The sequence below is a fragment of the Haemaphysalis longicornis genome, unplaced genomic scaffold (assembly GCF_048455015.1).
Source record: "Haemaphysalis longicornis isolate Haplotype H1 unplaced genomic scaffold, Haemaphysalis longicornis Haplotype H1 scaffold_4, whole genome shotgun sequence".
NCBI lineage: Eukaryota > Metazoa > Arthropoda > Arachnida > Ixodida > Ixodidae > Haemaphysalis > Haemaphysalis longicornis.
The window spans coordinates 133,078,102-133,098,242 of record NW_027526361.1 but is presented as its reverse complement, the minus strand read 5'-3'; the positions used below and the strand labels follow the sequence as shown (position 1 = coordinate 133,098,242).

Genomic DNA, 20,141 nt, shown 5'->3' with positions numbered 1-20,141 from the left:
GTTTGGGTAAAAATCAAGACAGACTGCTCCCATCTAGTACAGCGGACCTCGCTGGTGTCGTTTCGCAACTGCAACTGATCAATCTGTCTTGATTTTACCCAGTCGGATAGGTGGGTGAATTGGCAACGCCTCCGAGGACCTTGCCCTGGCGTTTTTGCCTTTCGCATCCATCATGAAAGCGGCGCCGCGTCCGGGAATCGAACCCGCGACCTCGTGTTCAGCAGCGCACCGCGGAACTAATCCACCCTAACTAATCCACTAATCCGCGGAACGGCGTGGCGAAGGCATAGGCGAAGGATGACTTCAGGACGTGTTTTGCACGAGCTCATCTTGAAATAGTCGGGAATTCGACGTAATGTCAAAACTCGCCTGCTATTGGCTCTCAACATTGTCATTGTCCAATCGCAGACGACCTGTTATTACGACGTCACATTCCTGTCAATTTCCCCAGGAAGTTCCTCCGATTCTTTCCCTGCCGTAGTTGATTTATATAACAACTGTAGTTAAATTTATTACACGACTGTTCTGCATTTTTATAATCCCAATCACCAAACATTTGAAAGACGTGGATTTTTAGCTGTGCTAAGAACTTTCCAACGGAAGTGCTAATTTGCAAAATCGTCAATTTCGAGGGGGCGCTGCCGCGCCGTCGAGCTTCCGCTTGCGTCTGCCGCTTGTACACGTTGGAACCTAGTGAAAATCGGATTTATTCCGGTGCCAAAGTGCCCCATATTTATTTAATGCGTGCTGCTCCAAACCCGGAACTCACAAGATGTGCTCCATGCGAATGCTTATAGCTTTTGTGGCCGTCGTGCAGACTGCGTTCGGTGTGGAGCTCACTTTCGAGCTGCCGGACAACTCCAAACAGTGCTTTCACGAAGACATCGAGGCGAACAAACAGACTACTATCGAGTTTCAGGTAAACAGCCGATCTTTGACTCGTACAGGGCGAAAATTTGTCGCTAGAATCGCTGTCCGAGTTCAACGACTAGTTGGGAAAAAAAGTAACGGGAGCTTGCCGGTGTCGCACGTCGAGATGCTGGCCGCGTTTCCCTGGGATACGTCAACGTAGTTCGTTATCATATGTTACGGAACCATCACCGACGGCTCCGTTTTTGCCGGGTTTGTTGTTCAACTGTCGCCGGTATGTGTGTTTCGGGTGTTTTCCGTGCTTGTGGAAACTTCACTAACGGCTGTCTTTCAACAGTTGCCTGTTATGCAACTGAATGAGTTGGCTACCAACGCAGCGCCGTGCGCTAGCCCACTTATGGTGAGCGGCGGCGTTAAAAACTTCGTATGCTATACAGACTCTGCGCTTCTGTGATGCAAACTATCAGCCCGTACAGAAGACGAAAGTCTACAGCTAAAGTGTCTGCTGTTTCTAAAAGGGGGACAAAAGCGGCATGGCTCAGTTTTAGATGGAACAACCGGATCGTGGAATTTCAATCGGCGTTTCGCGATGTGATGACTCGCCTCAGCGTAGTCCTCCCTTTTCCAGCGCAAAAATCCTAGAAGGAAAACCGCGCTGTTTCGAGCATGTTGGAGCTTCACATACTCGCACTTGTTGCGTAATAATCGCTAATTACAGTCCGTACTTGTGAAAGAAAAGCGAGACAAATTAAGGAGGCGTCGAAGTCTGTGAGTGTTTATGTTAATGAATTTTCCAGCCTATAAACTGTTACCTCCTCCGTTCTGTGGTTTTGCTTCATAACGACCTTGCTGTATCCGAAGTCGGTCACTTGCACAACCGAAATGGTTACCTCTAGTTCCCTTTCTGTTTCAAGACCTTAGCCATGTTTCAGCGTGTTACGGCGAAAAAACTAAAATAAAAACAAGGACTAGGATCCCTCGCTGGTATAGTTGGTTTGCATTAATTTTGGACATGGGAAGGCACCAAGGTAAACAATAACAAAAACAGGACGCGCATTGAATTGCATTTCTCTGGCTCCTCTTACTAATAATGATGTTGCTGGTGAGTTACCTGACAATAGATTAGCAGCTTTAGCAAATTACCGAATATAGAGTGAGGTGACCTTAGGAGCACGCATGTCTCAAGTTGCTTCACACAGTTTGAATTGTGGCACGGCAGCCAAAGTGCAAGGTCGAGGCTTTAGTTTGAAGTAACAGTGGTGTTGTTCAGCATTGAATTGTAGCCGTGGTTGAAAATGAGGTGTGTCGTGCTGTGACAGCAATTGCGTTAAAAGAATGTAAGCTGCTCGAGTGAGCTATAAAAAACGTGTTGTAAATCATACAGGAAGTACGAATGAGAACATTGAAGTTCGCACTCATGAATGTGAGCCTGCTGAGAGTCCCAACACTTTAGTAGTCATCGACTACTTCGCTTTTTATGCTCGAGGACACCACACCTCTAGTTCTGTCCTCTGAGGTTTCATCAAGAAATACGAGCATTGCCAAGTGACAGGCATTGAAGCGAAGTTTAAGTGGACCTACCAATCTGCTGACATGTACATTTAAGCATTTAACTACCCCTCACGTAACCCGAAACACTTGAAGTCCACCTGGTCGTACATCCTCATAGTGTCTATCATCCTGAGCAGTCAGAAATTTTTGGGAAATGTCGCCCGTTTTTATTCTCCATGTCTTGTTAAGTGACAAACACATCCTTGAAAACATGCAGTTAGCACAATTGGTGAGATGTGCAGTCTTTGCGCTGGTACGTGCGTCTTGTAGTTTAGGTACTATGACAAGTGGCAACCTTCCCTCATGTTCATTTTGGGCTCTCGTTAAAACTTTTAATGTGCACCCATTATGCACCCTATGAATTTAACACGAACAACTTTGAGTCCAAAATGAAAGTGCCTGTCTCCCCCTACAAAGTATTGGCGTATATGGTGAAGCGTGTTACATGTCGCAACTCTGTCCACTCATTTTGTCAACACCACATTGGTTGGTGTATAATTCGAGCTGTCATATAACTGCTAAATGAATGTGGAAAAAGCCGTAACATTAGGCGTAGGTATGAATACTGTTATGTAAAGAATCAAATTGGATTTAATATGTGGGATGCAAGCAATTTACTATAACAAAACATTTGTTGTTCCTTCCGCCCTTCCATTACGAGTTGTGTGGTATCTTTTACTATAACTAGAGTTTTCCTATATGCGAACTTATACCTTCATGGCGACCTTGCTCTATCCGAAGTCGGTCACTGGTGCAACGGAAGGTGGGAAACGTTGAGGGGATGCGATAAGGAACAGCCGTACGATAAGATATAGCGGGCCTTATGGTAGCTCCACATATGTCGGAAAGGAGCTCTGAACGTCCTGACACGTGTGATAAGTGTCTGACATAACATAAACTGTTACTTCTTCATGCATTTTTAAACAAAAAATTGCATTGGCTTGATTGTGTTGGCTTAAAAAAAAAAAATCTATTTGACCAATTGTGGAGGCGTTTGTCAGGTGCACATGCTGCTTTGTGTTCTTGCATTGCTACCTTCAACATTAATGTCTACTTATACAACATGGACAAACAGCAGCCTAATTTTCTGGTAATTTCATCATAGCCCGCCATGTCTTTATGCTTTTTATTGAATCAGCGCTTTTTGTCAAGTAAGAATTGTTACCAGCTGCTCCTTTTTTATATATATATATATAAATAGCACCGCCTTAAAGAAGCAGTGTATTTAATTTGCCCATTACAGCTGTAATTGTTTCATTTAATTAAAGATTGGAATTTATTTTTTTGTTGTATCACTTAGGCTTCCCGTAAAAACTTAACACAAGTATTCGGGCACCCCTGTTTTATGCTTCCATTTGTGAAGACAAGAGCTAGGGTTCCCATGTATGGCAGGTTCCCATTAAATGTGGTGTTAGAGGTCCTTTCCCAGGTTTAGTTATCTGGAAGAAAGCTCCTTCAAAAAAAAAAAAGAGCAAGCTCACACTAACGCGTAAGACTAGAACGTAGCGAAGCTGTACGCAACCTCCGCAACCATCACGACGGCTTAAATCCACGATTGCAGCCCATTTGCTTCTTCTTCGCTGCCGCAATCACCTTTACTCCATCGTTGTTGCTATAAGTGTTAGCTTCCTTCATTTTTTTTTTTTTTTTGGAAGTGATAGTCATTGGACATCACCTTGGAGGGGTGTACGCTATGACGTGTCTTTCTCGCTCGAAGCGAGTGATGCCACGATTACGGCGAACGCTGGAGATTTTCTGTTTGGCCAATCTTGGACAATCTCCCTAAGTGGGTACGCTTGGCTTGCCAAACGTGCGCAGGGGACGCCGGGCGGCCGTCGCGAGGCACGCACACACGAGTGCTAGGCATTTTCTCGGTTTTGTTGACTGCCGGGTGGTCGCCGCGAGCCCGCGCTCATAACAATAACAATAACAATACTTTATTTCAACCCAGGAGGGCTGGGGTGTGCTGGAAAGGCCAAAGGCCCATACCGAAAGGCCCAGCACACCGACTTTTACAGCGCAAGAAAAGGAGGGAGGGGGAGGGGGGGTGGAAAGGATGAAAGGAGAGAGGCGGGTTGAATCAGACGATCAGTGGACCGTTCTCAGGTGGCGCACTGCTTGGCGGCAAAGGCTTTTCACTGCATCAGCGTCAGTGGCAGGTTGGCTCCTGAGCGCACTGGGGAGGGAGCGCCACAAGCTCACCACGCGCGGAACAAAGGAGTTCTGGTGGCGCACTGTCCGGCCAAGGATGGGGGCCAAGTCGTTGGTCCTGGTGCGACGAATATACCCTGCCAGTGGGTGGGGGGCACCGAGAGGGCTGACGACTGCCAGAAGCAGCCGGAGTGATGCAGCGTCGTACCTCTGCGCAAGGGGCTGCCAACCGACGGCGCGAAGCAGCTCCGGTGTTCGGTAGTCTCGGTAAGGACGGTCGGGTGGGGAGGACCTCTTGAGGATGGCAAATGCTGCCCGCCTCTGTACACTCGCGAGACGTGCAACACGGGAGGCCTGATGCGGCAACCACACAGGGGCACAGTACTCCAACTGGGGAAGCACAAGCGCTGTGAATAGTGTTCGCAGGGCAACCGGTCCAGCGCCGGATGTAGCGCGCTGGGCGAATGCGAAGAGACGACGCGCACGGGCAATGGTGGCGTCCATGTGTACGCTGAAGGAGAGTCTGTTGTCGATGGTGACACCTAGAAGCTTTATCTTTGTAGTCTGCGTGAGTGGAGTGTCAAGTATCTTCAGGACAGGGAGGTCTAAGTTGGCTGGGCGGCGTGCTGTGCAGATCATAGAGGTGCATTTTGAGAGATTTAACGGGAGCCGATTACGATTGGACCAGGAAACAATTTTGTTCAAGTCATTCTGCAAGGAAAGAAGAGATTGGGATGTTCGGATCGGTTGGATGAGGGTGACATCGTCAGCGTACAGTAGGGGCGTGGACTCAAGGTTGTTCGTTATGTCGTTGATGAAGATGTTGAAAAATACTGGCCCAAGGACGGAGCCCTGCGGGACACCCGAGTGAACTGGTGTGCGCTCGGAGCGGCAGCCATGAAAGAGAACCTGAAACTGTCGGTGGGCAATGAAGTCCGTGAGCCAACGAAGAAGGTTGCCGTGTATGCCAAAGAGACCAAGTTTTTCAACAAGAAGGGCATGGTTTACCATGTCGAAGGCTTGACGAAAGTCGATCTGCAGTACGTGACAGGGTACCTTGCTATCCATGTGGTCGCTCAGGATATGGACTGCAAGAGCAAGCGCTGAGGCACAAGAGCGGCCAGGTCGGAAGCCAAATTGGTATTGGGACAGGAGGGAATTTTGCTCCAGGTATTCAGTGAGCTCTTTCGAGACGACACGTTCCATGGTGCGGCAAACAATTGAGGTAACGGAGATTGGTCGGTAGGACGAGGTTTGGTCGGTTGGTAAACTGACACCTTTCAGAAGAGGTGTGACAAACGATAGCTTCCAGTGTTCGGGGGAACATCCCATGATGAGGAAACGGGAAAACATTGATGAGAGGACGGGGGCAATTTGAGGGGCTGAAGCTTTCAGTACTGCAGGTGTGATGCCGTCGGGTCCGGCTGCTTGGTAGGGGTTAAGACAGTTAAGAGCGCGCAGAGTTGCAGCAGGGGTAATGGCTGTCAGGTCGAATTGGGTATTAGGGGGGCTAGCTTGCAAACCAGGTGGTGCAGTTGGTGGGGTAGGATCAGCAGTTTGAGTTTGAGAGAAGTGGCAGCTGAAGAGGTTGGCGATGGATTGGGGATCGGTGAGAACGGCGTCTTGGGTGGAGAACTGCGGAGCTGGTTGGGACTTCCGTTGTGAGTTAACATAGGCCCAGAAAAGCTTGGGGCACTGCGAGGCTTTGGCAGCGATTGACTGCACGTAACGGGCATGCGACACATAGATGAGCCGTTTCAATTCACGCTGAAGTTCTTTTGCTCTGCTCAAGTGGCTTGCATTGCCGGTACGCTTGGCCTTGTGAAAGAGTTTCTTTTTGCGGCGACAAAGGTTTACAATGTCACGGGTTATCCAGGGGTGACGTGAGGAAGAGGGACGTGTGGGTAGGCACTCTTTTTGGATCGCGCACTCGAAATCGCGCGCTCGGCGATTTCGTAGTATTTTGAACTGCGGACACAAAAAATTACGATTTGCTAAACAGCTTCGTTGTTAAAAAAAATTTGTGGAGGACTCCTGTTACTCTTGCCATTGTTATAGCACACATCACGTGTTATCCGTTTTTTCTTACTTTTGTGGACGAATGGAGCAGTTGGAACTGTGGCAAGTTGAGCTCGCTAACTTACACATTCAACCAATAAATGAATGAGCGAAAATATGTTCTTGTGTTCTTGTACAACGCTTATAATGTAATTTAATGAGGATCAGTGATTTAGCTGCTGGCAATGGAGCTTAGCTTTCTACCATTGCCGAGATGCCAATGTGGTGTGTGCGTGCCGAGGCTACTGCCTGACATTTTGTGAGATTCGAGTCAATTAATTTTCCAATCTGCTCCAGAAAAATGTATAAAATGTGCAGAAATAGGAAATTAGAATTCGGGACAGGCCCTAAGCTAGAACACTGTACAAGCAAAGACAAAGTACAAGGAGCCAGCAGTTCAGTGGCCTATCCAGGGACCTTAGAGCACGGCAGTTAACTAAAATCCATCAGCCAGGGATGGGCAAGGTCCTTGGCTTATGCAAGCTTCGCAGAGCTTGGTTAATCCTAGCTCTGAAAGAAGCACGCGCGTTCACCCTAGTGTAAGTAGGATAAGTGCGAACCATTCGAACGCGGCGCGTAAGTATAAACTGTAATAGTGGTCACCTTTGGTTCCAAACAGCTGTGACGTAACATTGTGATCCTTCAAGCTCGTGGGGCTAGCCGGGAGGGACGTTAACCGAATCCCAGGGGAGAGGGGGGATGTGCCTGCGTGCCAAGCGACGTAGCAGTCACTGACTGGCATGTCTCGGGCTTTGCAACAAGCTGGGGATGGGATTAATAATCCCAGGAAACATTGCAAGCAACTGCTGTAAATATGCTGAAATCGGGCTGGGGAAGCCAGGAAGCGCACACTACTTCTTCATGGAGACGAAGAAAGATGGCGCAACTGTCGGCGCACACGGGAAATGTAAACGAGTCCAGCATATGGATCATTGCAGTAATGGCTGCGCTATTATTGTTTGGCTGCCATCCCTGATATCACATAAGTCTTTCATGTTGCTGCTGTGCTCAGAGATTGTGTCACTAGAGGGGGGGCCCACCTAATAACATTCCTATTGGGCTTGCTACGTCGTGACCCGCGGGCTGAAAAACCAACGCGCACCAATACAAAAAGATTTACAAATATACATACAAATCTTTACAACGACCTTGTTTGCTTTTTTTTTTTAAATGTGGAGCTTATGTACTGAAATAGATACACATAACTCTCACTTGCTAGGCCGCTAGCGCCATCTAGAGAAAACTAAATAAACCAAAATGTGTTTCTTGTTTATTTTTTATTTCGTTAAAGGAGCCATGAAGAGAAAACACAAGTTTGGTTCATTCAAAAGATTGTGTCGTTAGAATCATACTGACACCACTTTTAACGTAAACTTCGCTCAAATAAGCTACATAATTAGGAAAAACGGGAATGGTCATGCGACCCACCAGCTCATTTCCCGCAACAGAACCTGTGATGTCACATGGGCTAAGCTCTGCGATTGGCGGAGGCTGGCAGAAGCAGACGCAAATTAGGTAGAGCTTACAAACTAGACGAACGAGCGATTTGCGCTTAAATTTAGGGCACATTCTTTACAAAGCAATAAGAATGATGGGACAAACAGTGGAAGTTACGAAAGCACATGTAAACATAGAAGTACTGATGCGTTCTGCTGTTCGTACTGCGCACAGCATGCTTTGGTTTAGCTGCACAGCACTACGGGGCTTGGGGTTGTCTCAGACGACACTGGCCGATTGACGCAAGCAACGGTGTCTTACGTGACCCCATTTGTCGAGCGAGCACTGTTTCAGGGAACGAATATTTTCTCCCAGAACAAAAACAAGCCAGGTTTAAATGCGGGCAAAAACAAACCAAACGCTTGCCACGGTATGGTGGCGCCATCTAGGTTACGGAACGTAAAGAAACGCGGGAACAAACCAACACCGCTGTACAGGGTGGAGACAACCTTTGAATGGTCCCGTGCCGCCGCAATTGGGCCAACGGGCTCAACGCGTTATTCTTTTCGTTTCCCACGAGACCTAGCAAATCGAAACAGACAATATGATTCAAACTTCTTCAGTAAACCGCGTTGCGGCGATAATTTTAGCGCGGTTTTGACACAATGACTTGCTTCGGCGGCGAGCGAGCAACCGAACATGGCGGCGCCAGCGTTACGTGTCTCTACCCTGTACGGCGGATGCGTGAATGAAGGTACTCTAGGCTGCAGAGCGGTCGGTTCCCGTGATGTCACTTGGGACCACGAAAACGCACGATTGAGCGGGAAAATCAAAATTTTAACCTAAATTGTTTAATTTATCAGTGAATAAAGCACCGTTTGTATCCGGACAAGCGCTGGGGGCACTATAAAACACGAAATCTTTCGAATAAAACCAACTTGCATTTTCTCTTCATGGCTCCTTTAAAGAAGTTATATGTTTTCAAAAAGAAGCAAACTAGGCCACGAGCAACGTTTCTGTGGATCTCTAAACCTTTTCCTATTGGCGCGTGGTGCTTTTTTAGCCCGTGGGTCATCAATTAAAAGTCCCGTAGGAATGTGATCCGGTAAGTCGCCCTTAGTGAAGCGCACTGCTCATGTAATAAATGCGACAAGAGGGGGCGGCGGCATAGCAGAAACCGGATGTATCGCAGCCACTCAAAGCAGGCAGCTTCTTTTCTGACCTGCTAGAGTGATGGAGTCGCTGGATCCTCCTGCTGCAGCACATGATACTGCTAGCTTCACTGCCACCCTGTGGCTGTTGTACTTCTGATGATGGCGATATGCCAGGAACTCGTGATTACCCCCCAGACTTCACATTGTGTTGCCGTTGGCGGTAGGCTCAGCTATACGCATGCACAAAATAAGTTCACGAGAAGTGTTGACTTATTTCTCTTAGGTGCGAAATTTCGCACTTCTACTCTGCCCTCTCGGACGGTCTTTAAAGGGACTCTGCAACACTCCTTATAAACGCCTTCTTTTCTTCGCGTCTGGAAGCACTGTGAAAGATATAGTTATTGCTAGCACGGAGCGGCACTACTTGATTTGCTCACCGTAGCAGATCCGCCTTCTGTCTCTGCTTCGTTTCTGTGGCGATTTTTTTCAAGTGGCCACCGAATGCGTTTATTGCTGCAGCTGAAAGCCGGCCAATAGCCGCTGCACCACCGCTTTACTGACGTAATTCGAGCGCTGGAAGGACGCCAAGACCGGGAAAGAGAGAGAAATCTTGTGAGCAAGTTTCTTACTCATCTGACGGGCATTGATGATCAGCAATTTTCGGCTGAGGTAGTTTGACTGCCTACTCCAAGTACTGGATCGGTTTATTGACTAAAGTTTTGAAAGCATTTAAGATTTAGAAAAAAAGTCGTGGAAATTGTTGCAAAGTGTCTTTAATTACCACCCACCTCTGCCTTCATACATTCGCTGTAACTCACAAAATCATTTTCTGCAATGCTGCTTGCTGCGAAGGGTAACTTGTAGTGACACCTGTCAGGCTGTGTTTAATTTTTTAGCTTAGGAGACAGCTTTTTTTTTTTTTTTTTTCAGTGCAGCGAGGGGTTTAATTGTCGTTTTCGCCCACACGACGTTGTCATGCAAGCCAACGTTATTGGTATTCAACCTTAATGAAAGCTCATGGACAACTGTTTTACAAGAAAAAAAAAGGAGGCACTGAACTCCAACAAAATCATTCCATGGTCCCTGTTCGGCGTGCTGAGACAGTCATGACTCAAGAATGTACCTTGGCCAGAGATATTTCTGGTCGCCTGCCTCTTTGGAAGTCTACTCGTTTTTTTTTTTTTTTTTTTTTTTGCAACGGTGCGGGGCGATGTCTGTGAAAGAATGGCTTCGTGATTGATAATGCACAATGTCTAGGGTGCTATCTGGTGTTGCTTTTGCTTTAGAAGCAAGCTATTTTTTGCGTTTTTCGTTCCTGGCTGCCAGCACATCCGTGCTAGATTGTTTTGACGCTTAGGTTTTTTTTGTTTTGAAGGCACTTCCAGGAAGTTTCGCAGCAGCCGTACTGCACTGAGGATATAGTCTCAGGCTTTTTTATAGAATACGTTCTCCTGAAGCACTGATATCATGACCTCTTGCAGTTCTGACGCGAAGATTCGAGTTTTTTTTTTTTTTTTTTTGTAATGTAAAGACGACGTGGTTGTTCCATATTTTTGTAGGGTAACCTCCTGTGGTGACCTGTTTTGTTAGATAATACTAAAGGGGACACGGCTTGGGTAAAGTCCTAAAAATCCCGCGTGCAGATCTTATTTCGCAGTTCTGTCGTAATTTTTGCAATGCGGCACACAGGAGTGGCCCCTAATGAGCAACGCTGAATTCTTGGCTGGAAACCACAGAAGTGTGAGGTGACAGCAACAACTTTAACCTTTACCAACTGGAATAGAATAAATCTTTGAGCATCAACATTGTGCGGGCGAGCAGAGTGGCCATTTTGGTGTGTTTACATTGTCGTATAGGTTCTTGCCATGCCTGCGTTTCCCAGCCGTTCGGTTTTCGCGACGTCAAAGCGGGGTCGAAACGAAGCGGCGGTTTGACGGCGACGTGGACCCGTTTATCGCCGCTTTTAATCGGCCCAGAGAAAGCGGCTGCGCGCCCCGGCCTAGAAACTTGACCTGCCGGGAAAATGCACGGGCCTGCTCGCGACCGAATGCTGCCGCCGCACTGCCGATTAGAGGGAGCGGGGCGGGGCACCGGGAAAAAGTCGAGACAGTTGATTACTCCAGACTTCTCCTTCGCGTAATCGACGGGCGAAATGTCTGCGCGCACTTTTTTTGCTGCATCAGTTTTTGTGCAAAGTGGTGTTGCAGTTACAGGGGTGTCGTTTCCGTCTTCCGACGGCTACTAGACGTACAGTTGACTGGGTGATTTGCCTAATGAAGCCTGCACAGGTTGCGACCGATCCTAGTGGTTGTTTAGGGGTTGAGGTGTAATGCTAGCTACGGTGTTCCTGCTGTTTGTCTCGTGGATGCGCAATATGAAGGCGCCCGTGTGCGAGATTGCGGTGTCCGCCGTGAAAAAAATCACCAGCTGGCCGAATACGCCACAGTCCATTTTGACGAGGTCCAAGAAATCACGTGACGGGCGGTTCCACTCGCCAGCGGTGTCTCGTGCATCTTGCTTATGGACGTCCGTGTTTCTTCGACTATGACCATCGATGTCAAGGTGGGAGCGGCAAGGGAACAACGAAGCTCTGTATTTTAAAACGGTGGAAGCGAACCCCGCGCCGTCACCCCCCCTCAACTTTTGTGGACATGCTCCAAGGTATCCCTCCACCTCTAGCGGGCACTCTGGATCCGCCCTTGGTGTCACCTTGACATAAGCTGCCGCGAAGTCATTGCATTCACCGAATCAATGTTTTGTGATCAATGAAAAAAATTGGAGCAGCTTTGCACTAGTGGGGCCAAGGAAGACTGGGTAAACAGCGGAGATGACGGCCTTACCTAGGTTATTCTTAATTAGGCTGAGCTTATGCGTGATATTGCTTGGAGACTCGGCCAAGGCCTCTGCGTGGTTATGCTTCGAGACTCGGTCAAGTTATCTGCGTGGTGTCATCGTTAGCCCCCCCCCCCCCCCCCCCCTTTTTTTTTTTAAGAGCGGTCATTAAACTATGTACCATGTACGCACAATGCTCGCGAGCTCCTAACGCCGCAGTTTCTGCAACTCGATGGCGTTTTGCCGCCGCTTCACTGGCGCGATTTTCGGTGCTGGACCGAAGTCGTAGCATCCGTTCTCGAGTAGCGACGCGCCTCCTCTTCATCGGGAGTGACGCTCTTCCTCTGTCTCCACCTCTCCCTTCGTCGGAGTCCCGGCTGTTGCACTTCAAGTGGATTTCCGAACTTGTCGCTGAAAGTTTTCAATGACTAGCAGGTGAAGATCATTTTGTCTGCAAGATTTCGCATCTCTCTTAAAGTAGACCGCGTTAGCACTCGCTAGAACCCGCGGCAACCGGCTTCGCGAACTCGGCGTCTGTAGCGCGAGCTTTTCAGTGCTTCCCGCTTGACGCGCGAACGCATGTGAACTGGCGAGGAGAACGGCAGCACGCGAGAGGTCACGCCACGAACGCTGGGCAGAGCGTTCTCGAAGGTCGAGCGGGGCCGACCCGCGCGGTGACGTCATCGCTCGGGGAGGTTTTTTTCGAAAGAGTTCGCTGGCCCAACCACCACGTGAAACAGCATTCGCTGTTAAAACGCTTCTAAACGTCTTCTCCACCATGCATCATTCCAACAGCGGTAGGCACCTTTGGATCGCCCGCCAATCAAGCGCCACACTGTCCGTTCGCCCGACGAACGCCGCATTCACTGGCTTAAAGGAGCCATGAAGAGAAAATACAAGTTTGGTTCATTCAAAAGGTGGCCTCGTTAGAATCATACTGACACCACTTTTAACGTACTCTTCGCTCAAATAAGCTGCATAATTAGGAAAAAGGGAATGACTATGTGACCAGCTAGCTCATTTCCCGCAACAGAACCTAAGATGTCATACCAGACAGTTCTGCGATTGGCGGAGGGCGGCAAAAGCAAACGCAAATCAGGCAGAGCTTATAAGCTTGCCGAACGAGCTATTTGCGCTTAAATTTATGGCACATTCTTCTTAAAGCTATAAGAATGGTGGGACAAACAGTGGAAGTTACGAAAGCACACGTAAACAGAAGTACCGATGCGTACTGCTGTTGGAACTGCGCGCACTATGCTTGGTTTAACTGCACAGGACTACGGTGCTCTGGGGTTGTTTCAGACGACACTGGCCGATTGACGCAAGCGACGATGTCTTACGGGACCGTATTTGTCGAGCGAGCACTATGTTTCACGAAACGATTGTCTCCGTGAGCAAAACAAGCCAGGTACAAATACGTTCACAAACAAACAAAAGGCAGAAAACGGCTTGCCATGGTGTGGTGGCGCCATCTAGGTTCACTAACGGTAAACACGGCCCTGTGATGTCATTGCAGATTACGAAATCGCATGATTTAGCGGGAAAATAAAAAATTTTAACTTACATTAATTAATTTCTCAGTGAATAAAGCATCGTTTGCATTCGGACAAACGCTGGGGGCACTATAAAAGACGAAATCTATCGAATAACACAACTTTGTATTTTGTCTTCATGGCTCCTTTAATCATATTCCTTCAATAAGTCGCCTCCAACCTTCGTTGGGGTTTCTGTACCCGGTACTCTTATACACCAGAGCGCTGGCGTATAACCTTAATTCGGTTCCCTCTCTCCTGCGGCACATACCCGCGTGTGTGATTGACCAATAATTGGCCTCAAAGGCAAAAGCGCGAAACAGATTGAAAAACAAAAAAAAACTATGCAACTCTGAAGAGGATTGTGAAGGAAACGTGGTTGTCTGTTGGAAATGTTGTCTGTGATGAAGGGAGGGGAAGATGTAAATGCCTAGTCGTAGAAAGGGTAGCAGCTGACAGGGTAGACGTTTGAGCTAGCGTGTGGATCGTCTCTAGTGAAGGCGAGCGCCGCATCGAGCTCCGCGCTCCAAGACAAGTCGTTGATGTGGTGCCGGGTAACACTGCGCGACACTGCAAAAAAGCCACAGTCACACACATCGGTCTTTCACTTCTGCGCGTAAAAGAAAGATCGTGTAGTAGCTGAGCGGCCCAATTCTCGCTGCTGACGATTTTTCCGCGTGGTAGGGCCGTTGCAGATATCGCTGTATTAGGATTCATAAATTGTCCACCACGGGGAATCTAACAGCGGGTCGTACGGTTTTCTTGTCTGGAATCGATTCCACTTCTCAGCACCGTTCACTTTTAATGTCTTCGATACAAGTTAGCCGAGCGGAAAAGCGCCGGTAAAAGTGCAAGTACTGGGCCACACAAGCTGTAGCTAAGTCAAGTTGCTTGCGTTCGTTCTCCAAAAGCCAATTCCAGGGAACATTGCTCGCGGGCGTATCGTCGCAGCGAATCCTTGCGGGCATTCCCTTTGTGTAGTTGATTTGCCTATTGAGGCCGTGTAGACAAAACACAACTGTGGTTCATTTAAAAGAACATCGCCTCAGCTCCATTACAGCCACAATAGACGTTTTTTAAGCAAAAAGAAAACGCTGGAATTGTTGAAATTAAAATTTGCGCTACAGTGACCTGTTACGCATGGGCCTTATCTGCTTTATGTGCTCATTTATCATTCAAGCGATACGTTCAAAGAGAACTAGAGGCTCCACTACAATCGCCCAGTCCCGTTTCTTGTGGGCGGCCGCCAGTTGCACAGACAAGATTCTGTGACGTCACAGACAAGATTCTGTGACGTCACAGACAAATAACCTGAATGTAGCTGGGGAGTCGCCAGCGCTTCACATTTTTCCCTTTCGTATCTCGATTATTTGTTCGAAGTTTCCGATAAAATCGGTATCATTGTCATCGGGACAAGGCAGTCTCTTTAAAGAACCAAACTTGTATTTTGTCTTCATGGCCCCTTTAAGGCCCGAAGCGCCACCACTTGGGGCGCAATGGGTAACGTACTGCAGTTCTCCAGGCAGTGTCAATGGATAGAAAAATGCCCTCACAACGGCATCACTGCTTGAACCAGGTTCACCGTCAAGCCTTCGCGGTGCTTGAGGGCGGTCCAGACGGGGCCGTGGGTGCCGTATGATGGATGCGTGGCAACTGAAACTGGCGTGAAGCGACAGCACAAACAAAAGACGAAGCGAGAAAATTCTGAGGATTTGAAGGTGAAGGTGTCGGCTCTGTAGGGCTGGCCTTATTGATTTCCACTCACTGGCGTAAGCGAAGGGAATTCTCCACCGACGGAACCGGAGCCTCTTTAAGCGCCGACCCCGCCACCTTCGTTATTGTCAGCCGCGTTTGCTGAAGAGTGAGCCTGAGCAGGGCGAAAGGGAATGGATGATATGTGCTGCCAAATGGATTGTTTATGCGACGGCGCAAATTAAACTCTTTACCCTTGTTCCTATGCGCGTTGCTCTGAATATTTGTGCCGTGGTGTCGCCGTTCATTTGTTTGCACGGGCTTACTTTCGATAGCGAATTGAATTGTTATATGGATTAGTTATTCGCTCCCCCTCCAGTTTGTTTCCACCTGAAGCAAGAAGGTTGTATGATTCTAAAATTACTCCCCCTCGTTGCGAATGCGGAAGCCTGCGCCTGTAGTAGGTACGTCTGCCTGAGCCACGAAGCACGCCACTCGGCGCTTTGACTTGGTCACCAGACGGCAGGCATTGTGTAATGCTGCGCTGGCCTTCTATTCTCGCGAGTTCTATTGTGCGCTGCTTGCATGGGAATTCGTGCAGCATTGTCGCCGTCCGCCGACGTCAGTCGCGGCAGCTGTGCGCGTAACGCCGGCTGCGACTTGTACGCGCGCGCCTAGAACCAGGCCTGACGAATTGGCGCCGTCTGCGCTGGCTGTCTGTGCCGCTTTTAACTGCTGTGGGCTCTGAGGGGTCATACGGCGGCGGAAGTACGTTTATTACGAACTCTGCTTATAGCGAACGAGTGCTTGGCGCGTCGGTGCGCTTGCGCCTTTATGAATACACCCAGTACGTGTCATCGTATTTCGATTTCTTCGTAAGCGCAATTAACCCTGAATATTTTTTTTTTCAGTACCAGGTCGCTTGCAGCTAACCAGAATTCAAAGCATGAGCTTCGTTGGTGGCGTTCCTTTTCGCTGTGACAATTCTAGACTTATGTACCGTGCCTCCGAATACCATTGCGTGTTTCTGGGATCGACGGCGTTTTGGTTAATTTATACTCAGGTAGCCAAATACGGTGGCGTTCCATTCACCGACTGCCCACTGCGAACGTCAGTTTGTTTGAACGTTTCTTCGGAGTCTGCTTTTTTGTTTTGGGGCACAATTTTGCGCTATTAAGCTTCATTTATTAGTGGAACTTTGTCGTCTTTGTAGTGCCTAATGCTACCGCATTGAACCGGGGAGGGCGTAGGGGTTTGAGTATAGTGTTCTCATGCTTAATTATGGTATCAGCATACGCTAGAAAACATAGGTATCACGATAATTGAATTAATCAGATGCGCCGGTGAATTTTTTTTTTCATTCGCGTTACGGGAGAATGTCAGGCCTGTCCAAAATTTTGGCAAACGCTGTGTTCTCCATTCCAAACGAGCATTGTTCTCCTAGAAATGCCCTGATTTCCATCTTTCTCGGGAATCATGTGTAACACATACACGAATTGGTGTTCGAAGCGTAGCTCATCTATTAGAAAATAATTGGCGTGAGCCTGTTCGCGATTTGGCATGCGAATGTAATATTTTTTTTTCCCCATTATATGCTTGGTGCACTGGCGAATTTTACTTTCATTTTCGGGGGGCCGTAGATGGTGCGTGAATTCTCCTGCTATGTCCAGCATTGGCGGCATCGTTTACCTATAGTTGGGAGTATCGCGAAAAAGTGTTTGCTGTGTAATCTATACCATATCTGGTCTGCCAGGTAACGTCCGTAGACCCAGGAGCACACTTAGTTTGAGCTGGTTCGTAACTGTACTTCATTTTGAGCGCTGGGTTAACCTGTTTACACGAGTGATTTTTTTCTCGTGGAAGAAAAAAAATAGCTTGCGAAATGGGGAAACTTTATATGCACGGAAAACATGTCTCAACGCGGGCATGTCAGCGACAGCGGCCAACGTCCGGCTATGAGGAAATGCATTTGTGTTTTTCATGGGGCACCATCGGTCTTGTCAAAAACTTTCGCTTATAATCCCCACAGTAGACGGCACTGGTCTCTGGCTCCAACATCAGCATGTTTACGCGCTAAGTTGGTCACACATCTATAAACGTTGACAGCGGCGGTGTCGTGCCTCCACGAAAGCCGAGCTGCTCGCCAGTAACCCTTACCGGCAGCCTTTTCCGCAGAACAACTGTGCTCGCGGTAGAGTACCCTTTACAGGCGGACCACGACTTGTTTCCTCTTCGTAGCTGCAACGTGCCTCCCAAAAACTGATTTCAGCTATGGGAAAACTTTGCAAGGAAACGGAAATGCGCGTTCAACAGACAAGGTTGCCCTGCGGAACGCTCTCGCTCACTTAGCGTCGCTGTAACGCGTCACGACTGTGCGTTCGGGCTATCAACGGGGGACTGCGATTTGGGGATACTTGAAGTTCTGAGCATTTATTTTTGCCAAGTATCGTGATACCTTTCTTTCCCAAGGAATTATAGCAGAAGTTTCGATGCCTCGTGTATTTTTAAGTAGTAAGTATTTTCGGGGTGACATTCTTGTTTGCCCTGGCCTCTGCTGATCTCGACTTCTGGCCGTCCGTGTGCCGTGCAGGTGGTGACCGGTGGCCACTACGATGTGGACATGACGCTGAAGGGCCCCAACGACGAGACGCTGTACCAGGGCGTGAAGAAGCAGTTTGACACGGTCAAGATCACGCCCAAGACGACGGGCACGTACACGGCCTGCTTCTCGAACGAGTTCTCCACCTTCTCCCACAAGCTGGTCTACATGAACTTCCAAGTGGGCGAGGAGAAGCCGCTGCCGGGCCTGGGCGAGCACTTCACGGCCATGACCAAGGTGGGTGCATGGACCTGCTATGCAAGTGCTCGTGACAAGCGTCTTCCTTGCACGGGCTGTAGATGTGGTGGTCTGAGTACTCTTTAGCAGCCTAGTTTCTGTGCAAGCACGGTACACTGCAGTTATACTGCTTAGTATTTTGTATGCGTTTCTTAGCCTCTGAGGTGTTGGTTGGCCCTGGGTGTTCTTATTCTGTGCCGTCTTCTCTGTACCCTTTTCCAAGAGCTCGTCATCTGTGTGTGTCGACATTCTGTGTCGTCTTTTCCGCGCTTTTTTTTTTTCTAAAATGTGTCACCAACTTGCCCAACTTTCAGTCAGTCGGGCTGGCCATTCGATTGCTTAAAAAAAGCGTACATTTATTATGAAACGTCTTGTCCATTGTTGGTGGCCACTTGTGCAGCTATGATGGAAAATATCAGTATTCGCATATCTCAAAAGATAGGTGGAAACTTTCCTGATACTGCCTTTAGTGGTGAACAGCAACTGTATAACATCGCACAATGCATGGCCCTTATTTTTTTATACAGCACTGACGATTCCTAAATCAAACCAATAGTAGCAATGTTTTAGCGGTGTCCTAAACAATGTGCCATGCACTTCCTTTTGTTGTAATTAACGCAGTCTGATCCCGGTGTGCATGTTCTACAGCGAGTAGGAAATGGCGATGCGTAGCCAAGAAACAGGATAAACTAATTTTGTCTGGTGGACCTGTTGGGTCTGTTGCCCTCTCTTGTCCCTCTTCCTAGGCTTTATTTGCTCACAGCAGGTTTGATATGATATGGGACTGTGTCAGTAGCTGCGCCATACGTTCCTGCATTCTAGGTTTCATTGCTACAATTCCGCAGACTTCGGCCATATGGAGATTTTTAGCCAGCTCGCGCACTGTATTACCCTCCTACACATCATCCTATCGTATTGTCAGGATACAACGATGACAAAGAAGATGAAGCTGTGTAGGTGGAGTAAGGCTTCGATCAGTGCTGTGGTGGCTGACATCTTGTGTATAGATTGCTTCACCCATGTCATCGTGCGTCTCATTTGTCCAGCCACCATGTAACAATATTATTGGCTGTCTGCACAGTTATCCTGAATTCAGGTTCACCATAATTTTAGTATGGGTCTTGCAAAGGTTCAGTGAAACCATTGTTCTGTCAAGGTATCAGTGCATAACATGTTACTGTACGGATTGCGTGGCTTCTCTGTGCAGATGGAGTCATCATCGGAGAGTATGCACAACAACCTGAACACGATCGTGGACTACCAGACGCACCACCGGTTACGGGAAGCCCAGGGTCGCAAGCGGGCTGAGGACCTCAATGCCCGCGTCCTCTACTGGTCAATAGGCGAGACACTGGCCATGCTGGTCATCTTTGTCGGCCAGGTCTTTGTGCTGAAGGGTTTCTTCACCGAGCGCAAGCCCATCGTGACCTCTTAGAAATGTGCCCGCGGCTCGTGCTGCTGTGGGACTGTCATTGCGTCCCTCCCGACCGCCAGGACATTTTTTCTGTTCACCGCTCCACCAGGACAATACAGACGCACATCTCGGCGCTGCAGTTGCTTGTTCACCGAAAGTCACCGGCCCTTTGTGGAGCTTTTCGTCACAGGATAAGGTTGCCGTGCTAAAGCTGCAGCTGGGTGTGTTTTTCAAGGAAAGGGGGAGGGGCTACAGTTGATCTGCTCTCATTTTAGTTGGCACCGGAGAAGTGTTATTGTTGCACCACGTAGGCGATACCTGTTCTCGGCATCGGACTTGAAGCAGTGCGTCATGGTTGCGGTAAGCTGTAGATAATACCTGTCCTTTGCTGCTCAAGATGGTTAAGCATGCACAAAGTGATAGTTGTTGGTCGTCAACTGATTCGCAGAAGTGGAAATTCCTACAGGAGTGTCCTGTGCAGCAGGGTGTCTTTTAGCGCCGTCAAAAGAGGCCTTCACTCGCCTCTGTGCACTTGTAGCCAATAGCAGAAGAGCTAGGTAATGGAGATAAAATTTAAAAGGCTGCTCGATAAGTTGAAGCTTTTGAAGAACCTT

The 20,141-nt window shown here is 48.3% G+C and overlaps 1 protein-coding gene across 1 annotated transcript; it reads left to right on the top strand.

The window, feature by feature from the left end:
- Positions 1–629: 629 nt before the first annotated feature.
- P24-1 (transmembrane emp24 domain-containing protein) lies at positions 630–19,692 on the top strand. Its single transcript, XM_077707722.1, has 3 exons — positions 630–919; positions 17,868–18,113; positions 19,321–19,692. The coding sequence occupies exons 1-3, from the start codon at positions 773–775 to the stop codon at positions 19,546–19,548; spliced, it is 621 nt and encodes a 206-aa protein (XP_077563848.1). The 5' UTR covers positions 630–772; the 3' UTR covers positions 19,549–19,692.
- Positions 19,693–20,141: the final 449 nt, after the last annotated feature.

Coding starts and splice junctions, on each gene's coding strand:
- P24-1 (XM_077707722.1), top strand. CDS start 773: ATGTGCTCCATGCGAATGCTTATAGCTTTTGTGGCCGTCGTGCAGACT. Junction 920..17,867: donor AGACTACTATCGAGTTTCAG/GTAAACAGCCGA, acceptor TGTGCCGTGCAG/GTGGTGACCGGTGGCCACTA. Junction 18,114..19,320: donor ACTTCACGGCCATGACCAAG/GTGGGTGCATGG, acceptor TTCTCTGTGCAG/ATGGAGTCATCATCGGAGAG.